The 14,731-nt window shown below is 52.8% G+C and overlaps 1 protein-coding gene and 1 long non-coding RNA gene across 8 annotated transcripts in view; one reads left to right on the top strand and one right to left on the bottom strand.

Annotated features, from left to right (window-relative positions):
• Window positions 1–2,204, bottom strand: part of LOC149857900 (uncharacterized) — a 3,372-nt gene extending 1,168 nt beyond the window's left edge. Inside the window, exons 1-3 of one of the 2 annotated variants that reach the window (XR_016444330.1) lie at window positions 2,074–2,204; window positions 1,295–1,381; window positions 340–449 (exon numbers count right to left, since the gene is read on the bottom strand). This is a non-coding gene — a long non-coding RNA (uncharacterized LOC149857900). The remainder of the gene's footprint in view (window positions 1–339; window positions 450–1,294; window positions 1,382–2,073) is intronic. The other variant, XR_016444329.1, reaches the window with a different exon arrangement.
• Window positions 2,068–14,731, top strand: P2RX4 (purinergic receptor P2X 4). Of its 6 annotated transcripts, none has more exons than XM_090063820.1 (14): window positions 2,068–2,196; window positions 3,641–3,788; window positions 5,855–5,926; window positions 7,593–7,665; window positions 8,770–8,866; window positions 9,613–9,693; window positions 9,831–9,972; window positions 10,614–10,750; window positions 11,809–11,892; window positions 12,571–12,664; window positions 12,752–12,817; window positions 12,926–13,021; window positions 13,342–13,422; window positions 13,780–14,731. In XM_090063820.1, exons 2-13 carry the CDS (start codon window positions 3,723–3,725, stop codon window positions 13,378–13,380), a joined length of 1,047 nt encoding a protein of 348 aa, XP_089919946.1. In that variant the 5' UTR covers window positions 2,068–2,196; window positions 3,641–3,722; the 3' UTR covers window positions 13,381–13,422; window positions 13,780–14,731. The 6 variants fall into 6 exon arrangements, with proteins under 6 accessions (XP_089919946.1, XP_089919945.1, XP_089919940.1 ...); XM_090063819.1 differs by having other exon boundaries at window positions 5,803–5,926; XM_090063814.1 differs by lacking the exon at window positions 2,068–2,196 and adding an exon at window positions 2,204–2,495.

Raw genomic sequence — 14,731 nt, 5'->3', positions numbered from 1 at the left:
GTGGAAGTCCATTGCAATTTCCTCCCAACACTTGAGACATTTGTGCCACAAGCCATGTGTCTGGGTTGTCTAAAACCACTTATTCCAGCCACTGAAAGCCAACGGCAAATTATGTTAGTCCTCGGGCATGATTTTCCACAACTCCAGTAACCAATCCATTTTTGTATCCTGCTCATCTGACCCTAATGTGGTCCCTTTTACCTTCATTACAAGCTTCATTTTGCCACTTTCCATCTGTTTTCATCCCTGTGGATAATACACATCTCACCAATGTCTGAGTCTTTGGGTGACAAGTAGCCACATCAGGATACAAGTAACTACAAATGCATATATACCTACACTAAAACCCGTCTCTGCTTCCTGCCATGCGGACTTCTGGGAAATCAGCCGTCTGCTGTAAGCAATCCACGGGAAAACCAGCTGGCAGCCTGCCTGGCTCGCAAACATAACTTGCAAAGAGAAAAAAAAGAATCAGGTTTGTGCCCTTTTTTGCTTATCACTGGTGCCTTAAGGCAGCTGGAAGGGGTTTGTTTTATACTCTCCTCTTCCCTACTCTTTTTATATGGGACCTGTGCCTCACACAATGGGAGTCTTCATCTGATTGGGATCTTTGGGCACTCCTAAGGCAAGTATAAAATACTTAAATACATTGTTTAAATAATAAATACGTTATTTAAACATGATTTAATTCGATTAAATCGTTAAAAATTTAGGTCTGCCTACCATATTTTTGATTACAGGTTTCCTGGCTGGCTGGAGAACGAAGGCCTGGTGATGGCAAAATCATCACATAGGTGAAACCTCCTTTAATTGAGAGGGGAGTAATTGTGGTTCAGACAGATTTAAACTCGTTGCCTGTGTCTCTTTGTAGTGCAGCTACCACACGGGTTTGTTCTGTGAGTCTTGCCATAAATGACACTTGTTTTTAAGCCCCCAACTGTGGGGATGAGGGAATGCATCAGAATCGCAGCTTTCGTATTTAAGAAGGAAACTTGCTTCTAGTTCTCACGGATGCCGTGAAATGCTCGGAAACATGAAGCAAGCATGACCTAAAGGCTCAGAAGAGAAGGGGTCCATTAAAAGGACCTCCTACCTATATTGTTTTTAAACAGTCTCATGATGTTTTGAGTCCTGGCTCACACCTGCTGAGCACCTGAGGTTAATAATGCCTGTTCTTCCCTCCTGGTTAAGGGCATAGAAAATCCCAGTTCACATCTGTGATCCCCACCCAGCCCCAGGATGGATGTTCAGGGGACTTCACAGGTCAAAAATGAGCAGAAAAAGTTCTCCCCACCCAAGTCGAGCCTTGCTTGCCCGTGACGATGAAGCAAGAAGTTGCACAGACCCAGGCCTGCAGTTGGGTTGGTTGTTTCTCAGCCACCTGTTATTATTTTGAATCAGAGAATCAATCAGACGCCAGGACGAGGAGCAATGGGCTCAAGCTGCGGCAAGGAAAGTTGAGGTCGGATATTAGGGAAAGCTTTCTCGCTAGGAGGGTGGTGAAGCACTGGACCAGGCTCCCCAGAGAGGTGGTGGCGTCTCCATCCTTGGAGGTGTTTAAGTCCTGGCTTGACAAAGCCCAGGCTGGGATTCATAAATTCATAGATTGTCAGGGGCTGGAAGGGACCTCACAGATCGTCGGGTCCAGCCCGCTTGCTCTAGGCAGGAAGACAGCTGGGGTTAGTGACCCCAGCGAGGTGACTCTCTAGTCTGCTCTTGAAAACCTTCAGGACAGGAGATGATCCAGTTGGGGCCTGTCCAGCTTTGCGTAGGAGGCTGGACTAGGCAAAATGCCCTCCCGAGGCCCCCTGCACCCCTCAGGGAGCTGGCAGGGAGCTCCAGAGATCACGTCTAGTCCAGCTCCTGCCCGCCAGCATCGGCCCGGCCCTGCGAGGCTCTCCTCCCCCGCACGGCGCGTCCACAGCTCCCCGTCCCACCCCTGCACCCCACCCTCGTCCCACGGCCCGCCGGGGACCTCCGCCGGCGGCTCCGCGCCACCGCCCCTCCACAGCCTGCTCCGGCCGCCCGGCTGGCTTTCACCCCCGCCCGCCAAGCGCCAGGCCCCCGGCCGACCTCCGCCGCCTGCGGGGGGCCCTGCGGAGCGCTCCTTTTCAGCGGTCAACCTCCGGCCCCACCGCTACAACGACCAGCCCGCCGGAGCCATTAGGTGACGAGGTGGAGGAGACAAGCGGGCAGGTGCGGCTCCCGCCTCCCGCAGCGGCGCGGCCCGCTCGCCCGGGGGTGCTCGCCGCCGGGGCCGGGGCCGGGGGAGGCGGGGCCGGGCGGGCCCGGGGGCGGGGGCGGCTCCTCACGGCCGCATAAGGCCGGGCCGGGCCCGGGCCCGGGGCTGCCGCCGTCGCCATGGCGTCCTGCTGGGAGTGCTGCCGCGGCCTGCTCTTCGAGTACGACACCCCGCGCATCGTCATGATCCGCAGCCGCAAAGTGGGGCTCATGAACCGGCTCGTGCAGCTCGGCATCCTCGCCTACGTGGTCGGGTGAGCGGGCGCGGGGCGGCGGGGCTCCTGAGGGGCGAGGGAACAAGCCTCGCTCGGGTCGATGGAGCCGGCGGGCGCGCAGGAGAGCGGGGGCTCGTCGCCGGCGGGCGTGGCGCCCAGCCGGCCGAGCAGCGCGGGCTGGACCAGCCTGCCGGGCCCTTGTGCTTGGCCCGCAAGCCCCGAGGAGGTTTAGAAAACGAACATTGATCTGCCCCGATGCTTGCCAAGACCCAGGAAGCGCCCTCCGCCCCAAATAATCGCCCGCCGGGGTTCAGACCTAGCAGAGCTCGGCCCCTCGCACGCGGTTCTTGCTCAGGGGGGTTGAGAAGGGAAAACCGTTCTTCTGGGGGCTCCTTTTTTCCTGGCTCCCCCATTTTGCCTCTTCAAATGAGCCGGTTGCTCGCTTGAGCTCAGATGAACCGATAGCCTTTTCTGGGCGCTTGCAGAAGAGGCCACAGCTGATAACGGACCCACCCGCGGCCACTTCCCCCGCGAGTAGGCTCCGATGGGAGGGAGGCCTGTGCGCCCTTGGGGCGGGGGAAACGTTAACGGGACTTCTTGACGCGCGGCACTTGGCCCAAGCCGGCGGCTCCCAACTGAGGAGGAGAGCGGATTTCTAGAGAAATGCCTTCGCCCCACAAGTGGTTCAGGATCCTGAAGCATTGGCATTTGAAGGAAATCTCCAGCTGGCGGTACTTCGCTGCTTCGTTTGTTGCCTCCCCCACAAACGTTTCAGCTTCTCTCCACTTGCAGGGCAATGGAGGGCCGCCGTTGGAGGCGGCACGAAGACGTGCGGAGAGAAACGCTGAGAACTGGGCGTGCGTGGGGTGGGCGATCGCACACCGGTGCCTTGGGGGTATCCCTTGGTGGGCAGCACTAGTCATCTCTCCGAACAGGCAGTTCCTGTAACGCAAATCCATTTTTCTGCTATTTAGTAACCGAGCTCAGCAAGAGTGGCTTAAACTAAGATTTAAAAAAAGAAAATGCGAGCTCTTCACTTGCTTTCTGGATTCCACTTTTCGGGTGCGATGTTTGGGACTAGGCTTGTCCCTTAAACACTACGTGAATAATTTCATGGTGTTGGTTTCTTAGAGGCCTCTGAATGCAGAAGTCCTGACGACTTACTTGCCCCCTTTTACCTGCAGCTGGGTCTTCGTGTGGGAAAAGGGCTACCAGGAGGTCGACTCCGTAGTCAGCTCCGTTACGATCAAAGTGAAAGGAGTCACCATGACCAACACGTCAACGTTGGGGCCCCGGGTCTGGGATGTGGCTGACTATGTTATTCCACCTCAGGTACGTGCTCTTCTGTGGAGGGCTGGATTAGCACCTGCTTGCCCTCGAGACCTCTGCAGGCAAGTGTCCCGCTATACCTGAGACTCCCTGCTGCAGGCACGTCGCCTGCACAAACTACCGGGCTCGCTGCCTGGCTTTGCCGTGCTTCAGGTGATGCTGAGCACCTGCACTTTGCACGGGTAGTGGAGGATTGTGGAGGCTCAACACTTCTAGTCTTGAGCACAAAGCTGCTGTTTTATAAGGGGTTGAGTAAGGAAGTACAGCAGATGCCTGGAAGGAATTGCTAGAATGATCCACATCCCCTTCTTCCTCCTCCTCCTCCTGCTTTTTTCTAAAGCAAACAGACCAAAGTTGAACTGCTCTGTCTGGCTGTGTTGTTTTAACTGTCCTCCATGCAGGACCTGATCGGGAGCCAAACAGGAACTGCTGGGAGCAGTTATTGATTGACTGAGCAGGCATGTGACGGAGAAGACCTGCTGTTAACTGAGCAGGCAGTTCCTGACTCCCAGCCCTCGTGGGCACACGCAGGCTGGTGGCCTTCGATTCAGACAGGCAGTGGGGAACAAATGCCCGAGCCACTTGTAAACTGAGTAGTTAAGGCTGTTATTAGTGCTTGAACAGGAAGGAGAACCTGAGGCCTTTGTTCACAAGGCCAAAGAAAAAGGCAGGTGCGACCTGCCTGGGCCTGGGCGGTAGAAAGCACCAGGCTGGAAAGAGTCTGTGAACTGTAAACTGATGCACAGAGATGGAGCCTCTTGTCTGCTGTGAGCCCCACTGAAGCTGCTGGTAGAAACCTGTGTGGACCAGCTAGCAAAACTGGGCAAGACTCTGGGTGGCCTGCTTGCATGTGTCCTTCAAAGAGCTGCTTGGATAGCACCAGCCTCTGATCTAGTCATAGATGACTAGTTATTTTAACTTTATAGAATCATAGTCACAGATGTTGGGTTGGGAGGGACCTTGTAGATCTTCAAGTCCGACCCCCTTCCTGGGCGGGAGAAAAACTGGGCTCAAATGAATGCAGCCAGGTAGGCATCAGGACTCCTCTTAAAGCCCCCCAGAGCAGGAGCCAGCACCACTTCACTTGGAAGTTGGTTCCAGCTCCTAGCCGCCCTGACCGTGAAGTCGTTCTTACGGATGTCTAGTCTAAACCTCCTCTCCAACAACTTGTGGTTGTTATTCCTTGTTATGCTGGGGGTGCTTGGGGAAACAGTGTGTCCCCCAAACCCTTCTGGTCCCCCCTAGTGAGTTTATAGACAGTTACCAGGTCCCCCCTCAGCCTTCTCTTGTGGAGGCTGAACAGGTTCAGGTCTCGTCGCCTCTCCTCGTAGGGCCTGCCCTGCTGCTCCCTGACCATGCGAGTGGCCTCCTCTGGACCCTCTCCATGCTGTCCACATCCCTCCTGAAGTGCGGCGCCCAGACCTGGACGCAGTACTCCCGCTGCGGCCTGACCAGTGTCGCATAGAGGGGGAGGATCACCTCCCTGGACCTGCTCGAGATGCATCTGTGGATGCACGACAAGGTCCGGTTAGCCCTGCCAACCGTGACCTCGCATTGTCGGCCCATGTTCATCCTGGGTCATTACCGACTCCGAGATCCCTTTCTGCCTCCGTGTTCTCAAGAAGGGAGTTTCCCATCTTACAAGTGTGCTGCTGATTTCTACTGCCCACGTGCAGCACCCTGCACTTTTCAGTATTGAAACGCATCCTGTTTTTGCTAGCCCACCCCTGTAACCTATCCAGGTCTTGCTGCAGTCTTTCCCTCCCTGCTAGTGTGCTCACTTTTTATGGGGGTGAGCACACTGGTAGGGAGGGTCTTCTCTGGGGGTTTCTCCAGGAGCCTCGCCACAGGTGTTGGTCTCGTACAAGGTCTCCACTTTCCTGCTATCCATGCAGTCCTGTACTGACACGGAGGCCGGAAGGACTGATATCCCAGGGGCTTGGCTGAAGGGAAAGGGCCTTCTTCAGGAGTGGTACATCCCTTCTGCCCAAAATGGAGCTCTCTGCTTGTTTTCCAGAGTGTCATTCTCCTCTCACTCTTGCATCTCGCTGCTTGCCTTGTATGTGCAGGAAGAGAACACCGTCTTCATCATGACAAACATGATCATGACACTGAACCAAACACAAGGTTCCTGTCCCGAGGTAGGTACAATCTCAGTCAGCCTCATTGCTAACAGTTTTGGTGCGGGTGTGTAACTCTTGTCAAAGGGCGGTCGCCGGGGTCTACCTGGGAAGAGACATTGAACAAATTTTCCCCGAGGCCTGTCCTGGGTCTAGTACAGTTCAGGCCCTTCATTGACTTGAAGGGTGGAATTGAGTCTCTGCTAATAAATTCATAGTTTCACAGGGTTGGAAGGGACCTGAGCAGATCATCAAGTCCAACACCCCACTCTCCCCCCCGCCATGGCAGGAAAGAGTACTGGGGTCAAACGACCCCAGCAAGGTGTTCGTCCAGCCTCCTCTTAAAGACCCCCAGGGTAGGAGCCAGCACCACTTCTCTTGGAAGTTGGATCCAGATCCTAGCTGCCCTGACAGTGATGTCACATTGGCAGATGTCCATCTGGGTGGGGTGTGTAGCAGGGCCAGCCATGCCTGGGAAGGGTCTGTCACCTCCTGGCAGTTGGTTTTTACCTGTTTGTCCTCCTGACGGCCTGGCTGCTCCCACCTACCACATCTTGCTGCTCCCAAATACATGAGAACAGGCCCTCAGTTCAGTCAGGTAACCAATCTTGGCTGTCCCATTCATTATTCATACTGCTGGGCCACCCCTCTGGAGTGACAGTGCTGCTGGACCGCTCTCAAACCATTCTGTCTTACCCACCCAGTCACACCCTTGGGCTTATCACTTTGTACCACCCGCTCCCAGTGTCACAGGGCTCGGTGCCCCCTTCTCTGCTCAGCAGGGCTCTCCAGCCCAAACCAACCCATAAACAGACACTGCACTCCCCCAGTGCTCTCAGCTGCCTCCCATCTGCCCTCTCTAGCTGCCTCGTGCCTGTGGCAGGACTCCTACACCTGGATGTCACCCTTGTTAGAAGCAGTGCAAACCCAAACACAGTCCACTTCAGCTGGTGCCTTTCCCCAGAGCCCCCATCCCCCACAGGCCTCTACTCAAATCTCAGCAGGCCTTCCCAGCTACAGCCCTGCCTGCCTGCTTGCTGTTTTGTAGCATAGCCTCTGCCGCTCTCCTCTCCACTGTACTGCCACAGCCTGACTGACTGCTCTGCCCTGGAGCTGGGCTTATGCGTCCTCAGGTGTTGCTTTACACATCCCAGCCTCCAAGTAAGCCGACTTTTAAATGCACAGTACCCACTTTCCAATTTCTTATGCTGCCTCCCCCTCCAAGAATAGGGTTGGGGTCTCACAGGGTGGCAGTGATTTTGGAGGATAGAATTGAGGATGTAAAATGTATCTTGATGAACTGAAAAACAAATGGTCTGAAATAGATTGGATGAAATCCAGTAAGGACGTGTCCAAAGCACACAGGACAGAATCATCAAGGATACATATGCAAAATGGGGAACAGAAAGTCCTGTGGTAATGAGGAGGGTGTGTCAGTCAGCATTGGAATAGATTAGCTAAAGAGCTGCTTCAACCGCTCTTATTGTCCAGCCTACATCCAAGCATGTCTAGGCTTTTGTTTAGATGATCCTGCTTTGAGCAGGGGCTGGACTAGTTGACCACCTGACGTTCCTTCCAGCCTATTTGGCCTCGAAGAGTCTAACAGCTGGGTGGAGTAACTCATGGCTATGTGCATAGAGAGCGCACAGAACTGCATCACTTTATAGTAACAGCTCTTCTTCTCTAGCTTCCAGATAAGACGACTGTGTGCAAGGCTGAAGAGGACTGCCATGCAGGATATGTAGGCACTCATAGCAACGGTAGGAAATGACCTACACTTCCCTTTTTCTTCAGTGTGGGTCATGTTTCCAGTAGAATAGGAACATGGTTTCATCAAGTTACTGCCACTCTCGCTCTGCAAAGTACACCCTTCAAGAAAAAGACCTGTGCTCTTTCAAAGGGAGCTCAGAGGGTTAAACTCTCTGCCTTGGCAAAGTAGATGCAGCATAGACAACAAGAAGCAGAGAGCTGTACCTGCAAAGCTAGAAAAAGGCATTGAACAGTCATTCAAGTGGCCCACAATGTTTGATATGCTTGGCAGAAGCATCTGGCCAGCAGCGGTCACTGTACTGCCACAGCCTGACCGACTGCTCTGCCCTGAGTGTCCTCACACCCTAATGCAAAGAGGAACCAAGCACTAGCTAGAGAGATGCTGTGAGATGCAGAGATGGCTGGCACTGCTATTGAGTCCTCGCACCCCAAGAAGGGTGGAGTGACACTGGCTGTGATTTGTGGCCTGAATGAGCACTGCTGACCAAAAGACTCTGCTGTCCAGCACCTGGGAGGCCTGCACCCTGCCCAAGGGTGAAACACCCATTTTGAACTAGATGACACTGGCAGTGCAGACCTGTCCTCTATTCCCCATGGGGCTCCTGCTTGGCCTTCCTCTTCAGAAGGGAATCTGGATGCCGATGAAGCACTACGTAGTTGGAGGGAGGCTGGACCGCTCCATTCTGTAAGCAGTGTGAAGCTTGAAGGTTTCTAATGGACCTCCTGTCCAATGGTTTAAGGGGAGGAAAACAGCACATAAGTGACTTGCAGGGGGCTGAGGAGTCTTTGGCAGTTACCCCAATATTGTCTTTATCCCTATGGTTTCCTGGTTAGAAGAACCCCAATCTGTTGCTGGACTTCAGGCACTGAAGAAGCCAGTCTTCCTGCTTGTCTTCCTATAGACTTTGTAGGGGAGGACTAACACTGGCCCCACTGTGCCACCTTAGCTAACATCGCAGGGGAACTCTTGCTGCCCTCTGTCCAACACCTAGGCTGGGCTGCTCGTCCCTGCAAGAGCCTTGCAGAAGGATGCAAAGCTCTTGCCACTTTGCTTTGGATACACAGCGAGTATCTTCCTTTTCGTGTCCTTCCAGGAGTCCAGACTGGGAACTGTGTTAAGTACAATGGCTCCATCAAAACCTGCGAGATCTATGCGTGGTGTCCCGTGGAGGATGATACGAATGTACCCAGGTGACTGCTGTTTGTTTGACTGCCACAGGATTGGTGTCCCTGCCCTGAGGGGAGAGTTGGTGATCTGGACAGTCGCAAGGAGGAGGGGAGGTCTCCATGAGATGCTGACTGTTGATGCATGGACTAGCTGGGAGGGCTCAAGAAAGAGAGTCTTGACTGTACTAGTGGTGCTGATTTGTAAACGGGAACCAAAAGGGAGGTGGTGAAGGAGGGGTGGGGGAGGAAACATTTCTTGCCTCCTCTAGAGAGCTCTCAAGTAGGCACTGCTTTTCTTCAGTGCCGTGTGCATGGTTGTGGGGACAGTATAATCTACAGGACAGCAACAGGGGCTGCATCCACGCTAGTGGTAATGTGGGAAGCTTATTCCCAGCCCAGTAGGCCATAGCTGCATGCTGACCACTCTCCAGATCTGGGCTGGACGTGGTCTATTGCGCACTTCCTAGCAGAGCGTGCCCTACCCTGCCACAACAGAGGGCTAGATGCAGCTGTTCTAGCACTTACCAAAGTTAACTGGGAGTGAGTCCAGCTCCTGATACCTGCTTCCTAATGCTGCTGCTTTGGAGCTTTGCTCTATGTAGGCATACATCATTACGCATTGTCATAAGAGCTGTCTGTGCCACTAAGAAGCATGCAACTTCTTTTCCATATAAGGAACTTGCATGACACTCTTTGTAAAGCACTTTGAGATGATATCAAGATGCTGTATAGAAGTGGAAGCCACTGTACTCAGCCTCTCTGTTTTGTAGGCCAGCTTTCCTAAAGGATGCTGAGAACTTCACCATTTTAGTGAAGAACAACATCTGGTATCCCAAGTTTGACTTTGCCAAGTAAGTATTGCATGAGGATATTAACTAGATGGACTGGGCTAATTCTCTGCTGCCCATGAGCCACGGGGCAGGACTGGGGCAGGAAAGATGAGGTGCAGATGGCTCTAACCCAGTGCTGTCTTCCTCTGCTCCTCCAGGCGAAATATTCTCCCTAGCATCAATTCCACGTACCTGAAGCGCTGTATCTATGACCCTCAAACGGATCCCTTCTGCCCAATATTCCGGATCCAAAAAATAATGGAGGCTGCAGGGCAGAACTTCCAGGAGATGGCTATGGAGGTGGGTGTTGGGCCCCTCGCTTGATGAGGCCCTACTCGACAGGGGGAGGCAGGCACTTGAACTCGCTTGCTGCAAGCAGGCAGCCACAGAATATGCAATGCAGCTGCTGCTACTGGTGTACTGGCTCTGGGGAGGTGTAAACTTGACTTGGCAAATACTTAACCATACTGCTTCTGTACCCTGCATGCTTCTCATGGGGGAGCTGGTGCAGGAAGGTGCCATGCAGTGGCAGGAGTGAAGCCCAGCCCACGGCACTATGCCTCTTACTGCCCAGGGCAAGGATTCGTGTTATTGGGCGGGGGAGCTCCAATGGCTTGTGTAGTCTGGGAAACAGCAGCACGGTTTAGGTTGGTTCTTGTAGTGGGTCCTGGGTTGCTGATCAATTAGGACGAGCTGATGCTTTGCCACTCTGTAGGCAGAAACAGCCAGGTCGGGGGCGAGATAAGCTCCTCGCTGGCACTGAAGCTGGCGTCTTTGGTGGGGAAGCTGCAGCGAGGTAGAGGTGAATGGCGATGTGCTCACACTGAGGGCAGGAATCTGGTTTGCAAACGAATGGCCTGGCCAGCATCAGGGAGGCCCTCTGGCTGCCTGGCCAGAGCTTTAAGGAGTCCCGTCTGGTCTCCTCCTTCTGGGCTCTGCAGGGTGGAGTTATGGGGCTGCAGATCAAGTGGAATTGCGACCTTGACAAAGCGGCTTCTCTCTGTGTGCCGAAATACAGCTTCCGTCGCCTTGACAACAAGGATTCCAGATACACCGTCTCCCCAGGCTACAACTTCAGGTAATGGAGGCCAGGACATCATTGTAGCTCATTCTGGGCTCCCAGTTCTATGATGCTGACCTGGCCCAGATAGCGCCTGGCCAGTAGGGTCTAGTTCAGCAACTTTAGCCCCAATTCACAGCAGTTCTACAGGGTGCCTCGAGCCGTGCTCCATTGCAGCAGCTAATATATTACAGTGCTCACCTGCTTGCAGAGCGGGTAGGAAGGAGGAGCAGATTCTCTCTCCCACGGTGACACCCTGGCTGAGACTCGCTGGTCTAGCTACTGGGAATATTCCACTTTTTCCCCCGCAGTGGAACAGCTGGTATAAACAGAGCTATACCAACCTCCATAGCTGAGCCAGATCAATTGCCCAGTGTGATACTGAATCCTGTCTGTACTAGTGCAGCCTACATGTCTGGGGCATCAGCCCAGGCTGCTTTGGCAGGAGCTGGAGTTCCCAGACCCATGCAATCGGGTGAGAGAATTTGGGAGAAGGGGGAATTCTTCTAGCGTGCACGGGGGTGGAAGGAGAAGTAGCTGACCAGATTGACAGAATCCTTCAGCTGTGCATGGAGTTGTCCATGTCCAGCCAGATCTATGGTAGACTGCTGTGCCTGTGCTGGTTGAACTAGTTCAGCTTCTGGGGTGTGTTGGTGCTGTAGCAACACTGCCTCTGCGTTGCTTGGGGCCTTCTCCAGAAGTAAGAGAGCAAAACTGTTTATGCTCGTGCAGAGGGTGTTTTGGAGAGCTTGAATTCCCATGCAGCTCTTGGGCAGTGTCACACTAGTGCCCAAGGACTAGGGCACCATCAGAAGGGAGGAAAATCTTTTGGGTTTGAATGAGATGCCTGCAGAGTGCTTGGCTGTGAGTGTGTTGGGGGAGGCTGCTCTGCTACGGCAAGCTGGCAGGCAACATTTCTTCAGCAGAAGCCAAGAACCAGGTGTAGATGATAATCAGGCCTTGAAAAATGTCCTGGACCAGCCTGCTCTGATCAAACAGGCTGGTGCAACCATCTGGTAAACTTAGCAAGTGCCGAGTGATCCATGACCCTTAAACGCTCGTGCTTGTTACGGAAGAACCATGCAGCCCAACGGCGCTCTCTTCTCTTCTCTTCCATCCTTTCTGCGGTTTCCTCTTGACCCTGCAGATCATGGGATACAGTAAGTTTGCTCTCATCGCCTCCGCCTCTGCTTCCCTGTAAAATACGTGCATGCATGTGCTGAACTGAACAAAGGACTGGGATGCTCTCTGTGTGCCTACCAAATGCTGCTTTTGGAGTGACTACCGCAGCCATGTTCACTGCATCCTTGGCTGCTCCCTCTGGTGGCAAATCTCATGCCTGCAGACTTCACTCCCAGCAGACTGCTTAGCCTGGCAGAGCTTTGCTAGAAACCTTGGCTAAAATCCCACTGACCTTCTCACTAAATTCCCTTCAGGGGGAACAAAACCAGGGATTTGACCTGCTCTGCAGGACAAACAGGTTCAGGACAATAATAAAGGTCTCTTTGCTGGTGAAGTTAGGCCAAGCAGGAGGGACTAACTGGGACTTTTGGGTTTTTCCCACTTCCCCTTTCACGTGCTTTAGAAACTGGCTCAAACTCTGCTAGTGGCTAGACAACTTCTGTAGGGCCCTTGGTGCAGACTGTGTGTTGTGCATAATCTCTGACCACACTGTCTGTAAGCACATAGCTAAATGAAACCTGTCTGACTCTCCGTCTCCTCAGTGAGAAACCAATTTTCAACCTGGGTTGGGGTATGCTGGGCTGGCAATAGGCTTGGATATTGTGAGGCTTTAGATGGTAACCTCCACACAGCTTCTGAACCAATTTGCTCTGCAGATTTGCAAAGTACTACAGGGACACAAGCGGCCTCGAGGCACGGACCCTCATCAAGGCGTATGGTATCCGCTTTGATGTCATGGTGTTTGGAAAGGTACCTCTCTCCATTTGAAATCCCAGGGCTTTGGCACGCTGCAACAGGTCCAGCAAAAGCATTCTCACTTGTAACTTTCTCTCTCAGGCAGGAAAATTTGACATCATACCTACAATGATTAACATTGGCTCTGGTTTGGCACTGCTGGGAGTGGTAAGTTCTGGTGTCTGCCTGAAGACTGGCATCTGTCTTGGTATGTGTTCACTTGGAATTACAGGGCCTTCAGCTGTCTCCTTTTTTTTTTTTTTTAATCGTCCGTAGGCAACAGTTCTGTGTGACATCATTGTCCTGTATTTTATGAAGAGAAGACATTTCTACAGAGAGAAGAAGTACAAATATGTGGAGGACTATGAACTGGTAAGCAGCCTGGCTCCCTCGGCACATGGTAGAAGATGCACTTTTTTTTTTGTGGCCAAACTTGCCTTCCTCCAAGACTGTGGAGGTGACTTTAGCTGAAGCTCAAGGCCTCAAGTTAGCACAGTGCAGGTTGTACACATGGAGTCTTGCATGGTGGTTTGTGGCAGGTACATTCTGCAGAGGAAGGAACAGATAGGAACAAAGGTGGCATGTGCCAAGAGGCGTGATCTTGTTCCTGATGTGGGGGCAGTGCAAATGTACAAGAAATGACACCCTGCTGCACCTGGCACCCCTGGCACTTCTCTTGTCTCTTGCCTCAGCTCCTTTGCACTGGAGGGGAACAGAGCTTGAATGACTGAAAGCCATTGGCACTTCCTGCTGGGGACAGACAGATCAGAGAGGTCTCAAATTTGGCTGCTGCTATCAGACTACCCTGGGATGTAGACTTGGCACTTGACTTTCTAACAAGGTTCCTAGGACTCTGGCCCTTCCCTTGCTGTCTGCCCTATTGTCCCCCTGCAGACATTCTGCCCTGTAATTGTAAGATGTGGTGGGAAAGGCCAAGGATTTGAGTTGAATTCTTGCAACAAAAGCAGTAGGGCAGCTCTCTGGTAAGATGGTATCTCCTGTCTGGCCTGACCAAGTACATGGCATAAGTTTCCAGTCCTGGGCTCCAGAGAGGAGGTGGGTTTGCTGTAGTTGCTCTGCACTAGCTTCACTGGGAGTAGCATCTAATGTCTGAACTTCTGTCCTTCAAGGGAGGCAACCCCACCTATGGGACGCAGCCATGACATCCATGGAGCTGCAGCATCAACTGCCATATGTGAAGCACCACTACAAACAGTCCCCCGCTTCACATATGGACAATGAAAAGATGCTGCAGATACTGTCCTTGGAACAAGAGACTTTCTTGCTACTCAGATGCAGCACAGCAGAAGCCAAAGGGAAACTTGGAGTTGCTGGTGTTTTGGAGTTGTTCATGGTATCAGAAGCAAAGATCAGGCTGTGAGATTTGTCTTTTTTGCCCCCACCATAGAAGTTTGGTGCATTTCTAGTATTTAAGTACACTACTAGCTGTATCCATGCCCCAGTTGCCAGCTCATCTCCTCTTCATCTCAACCCAGAGCACTCTCTGAGGGGCAGGGCACAGCAGCACTGGGGAACGTGGGAGGAGGAAGCTGACTTCAGGTAGAACTCCTCGGCTGTGACCTGGGGGAAACACTGGTTATCTTCCTGTGGGGCTACCTATGCGTGGAAGAAGGGATACAGAAAAATGCCTTGCTCACAGAAGAGACATCCCTTGGACTGAGTGAGCTCCATGCTGCATTGCTCTTAACTTTGGAAGAGCACTAAGCCACATCTTCCTGTCCCACACTTGTTTTCCTTTTGAGTGAGGGCAAGTCAGTCAGCTAATCCTCCCTGGCCTACTGACACCCTGTCAGACCTCCAGCAGCCCCAGAAGCTGAGGCCCTGCACTGTGAGTGGCTGATCACTCTCTGGTCCATTTATTAAAATTCAGTTTTTTCAATGAAGGAAACGCATCTGAAGCTGTGAATTGCTGTGTGAGAACTGCTCTGAGCCATGCTGGAAGGCAGTAATGTGCCTCTCCTTCAAGAGCACACGATGGATATACATTCAGCAAGTGTCTTGGGTTTTGTTTTCTGTTGTAAGTTAGTCCTCTGAACACTGAATAAAACCATTTCAAACTTC

Source organism: Crocodylus siamensis, chromosome 9 (assembly GCF_052110815.1).
Source record: "Crocodylus siamensis isolate JL-2025a chromosome 9, ASM5211081v1, whole genome shotgun sequence".
NCBI classification, from domain to species: Eukaryota; Metazoa; Chordata; order Crocodylia; family Crocodylidae; genus Crocodylus; species Crocodylus siamensis.
Note: the sequence above shows the minus strand (reverse complement) of the source record. Positions and strands in the feature narration are given on the sequence as shown.

What these genes read in the sequence shown, in the direction of transcription:
- P2RX4 (XM_090063814.1), top strand. Translation starts at nt 2,362, where the DNA reads ATGGCGTCCTGCTGGGAGTGCTGCCGCGGCCTGCTCTTCGAGTACGAC. An exon ending in CCTGCAGATCATGGGATACA is followed by an intron (nt 11,893 to 12,570) that starts GTAAGTTTGCTC and finishes TTTGCTCTGCAG; the next exon opens with ATTTGCAAAGTACTACAGGG. An exon ending in ATGTGGAGGACTATGAACTG is followed by an intron (nt 13,022 to 13,341) that starts GTAAGCAGCCTG and finishes CTCTTGCCTCAG; the next exon opens with CTCCTTTGCACTGGAGGGGA.